We start from the raw sequence: 8109 nt of genomic DNA, 5'->3' as shown, positions 1-8109 counted from the left end.
GACAGAAAATCCCCAAATAAAAGTGATCTAACAGGTACTAGAAAAGGATCAGAATACCGTATTGAACATTATGATATACAGGCAGGTGGCCCAGTTTGTGAGGTTCTTGGTGTGAGGTGAGCTGGGGATTCGTCCAGGGGGGGACCGTCTTCCCTCCTATAGTGGGGTTTGGCGCCTACGGCAGTCAAACAAAAAAAGACCTCAATAGAAAATGGTTTTGTTCAATTGAGGGTAGAATATCCCTTTTTCTTCCAACAAAATTAAAAAAGCTGGAGAGGGAAACTTTACAGAAATTCATTTAATCCCAAGGATTTCTGCGGGTCGGCTGTAGAAGGAAGAGCTCATACAAACACTTCGTTGTACATACAGATTTACATTGTGAAGGGAAAGAACGCAGGGTCTGGTCAAGATCAGGAGGAATCCTGCACAACAGTGATTCAGGGTCTGCAGCAGAGCCCCACCCCTGTGAAGTACATTCCATATGGCCCGCAGAGCTAAACATGAACCAATCACCGACTTATTTATGTACCTGTCTATGCAAAAATTCTCCAAATGGTTAATTCCACGAGCAGATTAAATTTGGAATGCAGACTGTAATTCAACAGCTAGGAGAAATTCCTTTTCTTTGATTTTCAGTCATTCGTCCATCCTGAGGTGATGACCGCACAGAATCCGCCTCCTTTCGGAGGAAACGTTGCGCCACTTCCTGTCACCATCCTGTGGCGTGAGAAGGCCTGCTGGGCTGAATTGCCTGCTGAGTTTGTAAAACCATTCTAATAATAAAATCAAAAACATGAAAATAAAACAAAAGTACATATATAACTCTTTCAAATCCAATTTTATGTTAGATTTCCTCCTCATTCCTCTTCGCTCTCATTTTCATGCTCCATGTCATCTTCCCCATTAGCTTTGGAGTCCGATCGACTTTCTGGGTCATCGTCTTCCTCCTCCATTGCCTCCTCCTCCTCCCAGTTCTAACAAAGAGCAGAAGATGAACATTTGATTTTTTTTCCCCCCCGATCTGGCGGACAGAACTTACGTCAGAATCCTCATGGGGAAGGCCTTCGTCACCGGAGGCCTCATCTTCATCAGACGACTCTGTTTGCACACAAAAACCAAATTTAAACCACTGAACTAATTCAGAGGTAATAGGACAAATCAGCGACTGTTGCATGGTTGCTTCTGGTTGTTGTTGCTTCAGCTAATGAAGACCACCACCTACTGCTAGAATAATTGGACAACTGTTTGCGCCACGCTAACCAATTAATCCTCTCTCACTTCCTGTCAGACGCATTACTTTACAACTTAACGCGCAGCAACAGCTTCCTGTTCATTGGCTCATTTTATACTTTTTTCCCTTTCTGGATCACCAAAGGATATTGAAAAATTAATCATAACAATTATTTCCTCAACGACATTTCCAGTCAGGATCAGTGTTATATTTAGCACCGGGCTAAAAAATGAAAATGAAGACAGTGGAGCCGTGTTTCATGCAAAAGGGAGGCTCTCAACCCTGCCAGTCAGGTTGCCAAGCAACAGGGGCCCTGTTTGTGTGCAGAGCAAGAGAAACAACATGATGTACAGGCCTTGCCTCTATGATGGAAAGTGATCCCAGGCAGGATTCACGAGGAACCTGAGTGAATTATAAACAAAGAAACTAACGCGATATTTTAAAAAAAGTGCCACTTGTTGCACCTCATCACTCTGTTGGAGATGTGACTTCATTCTCCTGATATTCAGACCAAGTTAAAAGAAAATCTGCGCTATTACAGATTAAAGTGGACTCACCCTCTTCGTACACCAGCTTAGCTTCGCGGTCCACAGTCGTTACTGTGGGCTTTCGGTCACTTGCTGCCACCTAGTGGTAGAAAAAGAGTTACATGCGCTCTGCTACAGATTTACTTGGACATAAAAATAACTGCACATGATAAAACCTGTGAAAATGCTCTGTATTCCTGCATTTTTCACAGGAATTGTATATGCTTCCCATCACTATTTTGTCTTTTACTGTTTTATGTTTGAATTAAAGATTTATGAAACTAAAACAATGAGTCCAGCAAATGTAAAAAAGAAAATAAGGAGTCATAACTATTCAAATCAGAATGTACAGCTCAAATCTGAAAGGATAAAATGTAAGGATTATTTAAACCCCCAACCCTGGTAGATTAAATATTTTATACACAAAGCGCTATGAATTTCTCCTTAAAAATGACATAAAATGTCGCTATATGCCATTTTGGATTTCCAGATTTTAAAGATCTAATCTCATTTAGCGTTAATTCTAAATTATGCTTGTAAAATTTGCTGGAAGGTTTTGATGCCAATGGTTGATCATCAGAAAAGAAAAGAACCAAATCCATGGAGCGAAACTGCCAAACAGTAAAACCAACCTGGGACATTAGGAGGTACAGTTTCCCGTGTAGCTTTGTGAGCTTGTGGAACATCTTCACTCGGCTCTCGATGGTGTGATAAAGCAACCCCAGCTGGTTGACCAAGTCTGGAAGCTGTTGAATATACAGACAGTTACCCACCCTCAAAGCTCACAACCTGACCAGAGCAACATCTAGCATAAATAGCTCTATCCAACATTATACCTTCCCACAAAAAAAAAGACAAAAGGTCGTGGGAAGCAGGAGAGGCAACAGCTCAAAGCATCATGTTTGATTCCGAACATGTTTAAATCATGAACGCTAAACCAGGCTCAAAGGCAGAGCACTCAGGCGGCATTTGAAAGCATAGAGCGAGAGGGGGTGTGTTTGTGTAAAGCACCTTGGTGTGGAACAATTTAAGCAAATGCCCACGCTCACCGTTGCCAGGTATGATGTGTGATGCATGAGCACAGCCTTGAGCCACCGCGTCATTAACACTGCCCTGTGGAAACAGCAGATGTTTAATATCAAGGCTTTTACAAAAACAACCAGCGTTAACATTGTGTGAGGGGAGCGACAAGGAAGCGATCTAACTTACATAAAAGGGTGTCCTTGGAGCCTTTCTGTGATCTAAAATTTAAAAAACAGACACAGGAAATCATTGATCCAAGGTCAGGTACGTAAAATTAAAAGGTTTGAACATCATAGACAGAAACAGGACTCACCTTTTCCAACAAAGGTAACACAGCAGGGAGGGGTAACTGTGCAACCGTCTTCTTTATTATCATGTCTTTGTGAGTCTGGAAAACTTTCTGCAATAGAAGAAACAAAATAATTGATATGGGACGAGTATAAAAGTGTTAATTCTCATGAAAACCTGGGTGGGTTCAACTTGGCTCATTGCACAAGCCAGGAATTATTCAGACATGCTTTTAAGGAGGGACCAGAAAAGTACTCACATTTAGGATGTGGGCGTCGTTGCTCTCCAGGCCTTGCACGAGCAGCACTGCAAAATGATCCGTCTGTAGAGAGGCTGTTCCTTTAAGAGCTCCCTTTTTGGTGGAGAGCTCAATCTCTCCCAGTCGCTCTGCTATCGTCATCTGCACCTACACAAATTTGAAATCATAAGCAGATTCATCCATGACATCCATCTCCATGTACGTCTATATTCAACAGCTGTGACAGGAGGCCGAGGTTGAAGCTGTGAAAAATGGCCAATTTTAGGGGCTTAAACTAGTACTGAATTAAATAAATAGACTGAAAGTGGTGCAGGCAGCGCTTCCTCTAGGAACATTCATATTGTTCAGGTGGAGATATAAAGACCACCGCCATGGGCTGCATTATCCCTAAATGATCACGAAAATGATCCAACCAACCTCTTTGGTGTCTGTGCCTGTTTTCCTTTTCTCTTGCCCCTGTGTGGCTCCCTTGACTGGGGCTTGGTGACCAGGAAGCCCGGGCACCAGAACTTTGCTCTTGGCGTTCACAATTGGCGTCTTCACCTGAAAGGAAGAACCAATGAAGTTCTCATTAGTCACAATTTGACAAACACGACCATCTCAACCCTTGAGAATATGTCAAAAACACAGCAGGCTTTTTGGCCCGGGTTCCTCGCCGTTACCTTGGATACGGTGGTCGCCATTGAAATAGACAGGCTGGTCTGAACGTCCCTGGTCAAACAGACGCATCTCTCTGCTGTGTCGATCTCCTGCACGGACAGATGAGGAGGAACATTTTAAATATCCATTATTATTGGAACTAAATCAAGATTGATGCAGGAAATCCATGAAATGAGCCCCCGCAGGGCCACACGTATCCAGAAGTTTTAGTTCCACGGTGACAAACATGGATGCCTAGCGCGAGATTTCACATCTGCACTAGCTAAAGGCTTGCTAATACATATCTGGCCCGTCTGCACTACCGAGACCTTTGAAACGGTCTCTGAACGTTAAAAAAAACAAGGTTGCAGCTCCCGAGCAAAACTGAAAGTTTAAACAAATACGGCTAAGAATATAACACACCCCAGGACATACGTGAGGGCAAGGGTGTCACACGTGTCGTTCATGTGTGTTTGCGGCTCTGCGCTTACTCACCACTTTCTCCATGACGGGCTGCAAGTGGTTTCCATAGGCCAACATCAGCGTCTGCATGTCTGTTCGCAGGGCAGCCGCCAGCAGGGGGATTGGCATCGGTGTGTCTTTGGTGTCAGACATCTGCACCGTGCACAAGGGTTGTAATGGTTTCTTACAGGGACTGTGGAGAGAAAAGTTGAAACGGGACAACTGAAGCCAGACATTCAGCGAAATAACTTTTAAAGGTGAGTGCACTGCTGCTCAGGAAGTGTGTGTGTGTGTGTCAGTGTAGAATTATTAATGGAAGGTGCTTAAAAGTGACCTCACCCATTTAGAAAGTGCTCAAACAAATGCAGCTGCCCATCCTTGCACACCACTGCCAGCTTCATCACCTGCAAGGAACCACAATGGTCGTCAACGGATGAGATAACGCAACTGTCTGCCTAAACCACCCAAAGGAGCCAAAATCAGACGGATATGCAGGGTTAATGCAATTTAATATGTTGCTCCTGAAAAAACCTCCCATTTGTAATACGGTTTTCAAATTCCATCTCATAATATTGGAGATTTTATACACATTATGCATCTTTGTGAGGCAAATTAAGATGACACTCTGAACTTTATGGTATGAGGTGCTGTTGCATTAGTGATCTTGTATTCTGTGCGTTGACGAAAATAAATAAAGCCGTTGCAGCTCCTTCTCTTGATAAGCTGTGTCTCATTCTTACCAATAAAGTAAATAATTAAGTGTTTTCTAACCCCGCCCAAGAGTTACAAACTCTTCTGAAAGGCTGTTCCGTCACTCTCACCTCCTCCCTGCTCTTAGACGCGATGAGGTCGATGTGTTGCGGCTCGTCACTCAGCGCAAATGACACCACTGAATTCTTGTCCTTTCCATCCTCTCGCACTTGCCTGTGTGGGGGGGAGCAAGTCTGTAAAAAGGGGTGTCGCCGATGACTAAATGAGGGGCGACGGTCGCGCCAGCACTCACCAAACACTAAGCAGTCGATCGTGTGCCGCCCCGGACAGAAAATAGAGACCGTTGCTGTCGGGAGGTCGTGTGGTGGCGAAGCACAGGGTCGTCACAGCCGTAGAGTGACCTGTGAATTTCTGCAGTGGGGGTGACATTGGGGCGCAAACACGCGTCAGACAACAGCGTCCTGTCAGGCAGGATTGCTTCGTATCAGGTTACAGCGTCTCAGATGTGCAGGCTCACCCTATAGACCTCCTTGGTGTCTAAATCCCACATCTTGATCGTCTGACCAGCCGACAGCAGCAGTTTTCCATCGGGGCTGACGCAGAGGCTGGTTACGGCCCCGCGGTCTGCCTTCCATTTACTGTGGAGAAAACGGACGACACATCAGGGGGGATGATCTCACATTTACTTAACCTGCCTTGTCCCAGCACATACAACCACACAAGGTCTTTATGCTTACTGCAAGGGTTAAAACCAAAACATTCTAGCATGTGACAAAGCCCTTGAATTCCTTTCAAAATTCAATAAACCACACTCTTGTTTGTGATGTGTCTCTTCCAGATCTGCTGGTCACAATACAGCAAATACAAAGCACATAAAACCTTCAGCATCCTGAAAACAATCCACGGAACATTGAAGTGATTACTAAAAGGGTTGGGAAACCTACATTTCACATAAATGTTCCTCAAAAATGTCTACCAAGGTTTCACAAAAGACTTGATGTCATAATTGCTCCCAAACTTTCTGTAAATAAATATTTGCTCAGGTTTGTTCTATATCTCTAATAAAAGGATAAAAAAGAATTAAGCATCCATGTGACACCTTACTGTGTTATAAAAAAGGTCAAGCATGGAAATATCTCTGGGTTGCAGCAGGTAGTGCTTCAAATTTTGACAGAAGCTAAATAAACGCTCGTTTGAACAGGTAAATCTGATGAGCTGATGGTAATCGATTCATCCCACCGGACTCTGCTGCAAACTATGACTTTATAGAAAGCTACCTGATGTTTCTCAGCAGTCAGGATTTCACGTCTCATTCCACATCTTCAGACACAACTGCATTAAGGAGAAATCCGTATCACACACACCTTTTTGTCTTGCCTGTCTGCAGGTCCCATTCTACTATGTTTGTATCATCTGAGCCGCTGTACAATAAACTGTCCTCGGGGTGCCACTGGACACAATTTACCCCTCCGCTGTGGCCTCCATCCTGGCAGAGAGAAAACAATATTGCAAATCAGATTGGAATGCTTCTGTAGCAGCGGTATTATTGACCTCCCCCCAGCCCTTTCCCCCAGTTCTGTCCACCCCAACATACACAAGTTACAGCTCAAAGTTTCCATTTGATTTTGAAGAATGAGGTGACATTTCAAAGTTAGAAACACAAGACTTGTGCAGGTCCCAGTTCCTGTGTGTGGAGGCTCAAACTCACCAGCGTACAGTGCAGCGCTCCCTTCGTGGTACTGTAGATGAGCACCGTGCCAGCTGCTGTGCCCATCGCCAACAGGTCTGCACTCTCCTCCACCTGTGCCACCTCGGATTTCCTCTTCTTCCTCTGAGGCCTCTCCTAAGACACACACATTTCGGATGTGACTAAAAACTATACAGACCAGACATATTTGCATGGGCTGCATCTAAATTAACGTTTAAATCTCAGTCAATTGCACTACTATGGTTTTTAATAATGCACCACAACTTAAAATGGCGGCACAACTTTCACAGCTACTATTTGAATTATATATTATTGTCTGACTGCTCACCAGCTTCACTTTAAGAAGAAAATCACCAATAATATACACTTAATTGATCCAAACAAATTAAACAAAGTATCTATGTGACTCGGTGTGTACAGCGATGCCGAATTATATTATATGTCATAATCGGGCCTGGATTTTTACTTAAATTGAAAAAAATGAAGAAACTTCTTGCATTTACCCTTTCACAAGTGTCATGGTGGCACACGCGTCTGACGCGGTGGCAGGCTAGTGCTAACTTAAATAACGACTTTATTTGCAATCCTTGCCATGGCATAATGCTATTTTAACATTCCTGCCATTTCGGCAAAAATAAATACTGCTCGTGTGTCTATTGGAACAGCAATACGGTTGTAAAGCATTACCCATCATTTCTTGACTACCATGTGGGACACACATGTGCGTTCTGCATCTGTAGCTAGAAGCTACCGCGGCTAACCCTACCTCGCAACTATGTTAAGAAGAAAATGCCAGCAATAACACATTAGCAAACGCATCTCTGGGGAATTCCTCCACTAAACAGGGATGCGTTGTTTTATTTAAGACGTCTTTTTCTACAATGAGCTACAACAGCCACCTCCCTAAGGCCTTACTAGCCTCTGCAGCTAATTGTACTCCAGAACAGCCCAACATACCTTGAGCGTCCGGCATGGTCCCCAGGATATGCAGATGCAAGTGGCACTTAAATGAGCTGAAGGCACGTATTCTTGGTGAAGTGTTTTACTGTCTGTATTCCATATGCGAAGTTTGCCGTCTTGGGCACACAAAGCTAAGTACTGCTGTGTTTTGGGTGAAAAAACGCAAGGTAGCTGGACCGAAGCGCTGCCACCATCGGCCGCCATTTCTGAAACGCTGCTTGAGTCTGCGTGCGTGGTTTACACAAACCACGTGTTGCCCCCTGAGGACATGCGCACTAGCGTCCTAGCGTCGCGCGTCACA

General features: G+C 44.1%; 1 protein-coding gene across 1 annotated transcript; it reads right to left on the bottom strand.

Moving 5' to 3' along the window:
- Nucleotides 1-283: 283 nt before the first annotated feature.
- wdr43 (WD repeat domain 43) lies at nt 284-8054 on the bottom strand. Its single transcript, XM_057059031.1, has 18 exons — nt 7806-8054; nt 6849-6983; nt 6505-6626; nt 5658-5778; nt 5433-5551; nt 5251-5353; nt 4769-4833; nt 4463-4622; nt 3991-4077; nt 3746-3871; nt 3329-3475; nt 3095-3181; nt 2968-2999; nt 2808-2871; nt 2391-2504; nt 1789-1858; nt 1040-1098; nt 284-974 (listed from the first exon to the last, which is right to left on the bottom strand). Exons 1-18 carry the CDS (start codon nt 8010-8012, stop codon nt 858-860), a joined length of 1935 nt encoding a protein of 644 aa, XP_056915011.1. The 5' UTR covers nt 8013-8054; the 3' UTR covers nt 284-857.
- Between the last annotated feature and the right edge of the window lie 55 nt (nt 8055-8109).

This window comes from Takifugu flavidus, chromosome 16 (assembly GCF_003711565.1).
Source record: "Takifugu flavidus isolate HTHZ2018 chromosome 16, ASM371156v2, whole genome shotgun sequence".
Classification (NCBI taxonomy): domain Eukaryota; kingdom Metazoa; phylum Chordata; class Actinopteri; order Tetraodontiformes; family Tetraodontidae; genus Takifugu; species Takifugu flavidus.
Note: the sequence above shows the minus strand (reverse complement) of the source record. Positions and strands in the feature narration are given on the sequence as shown.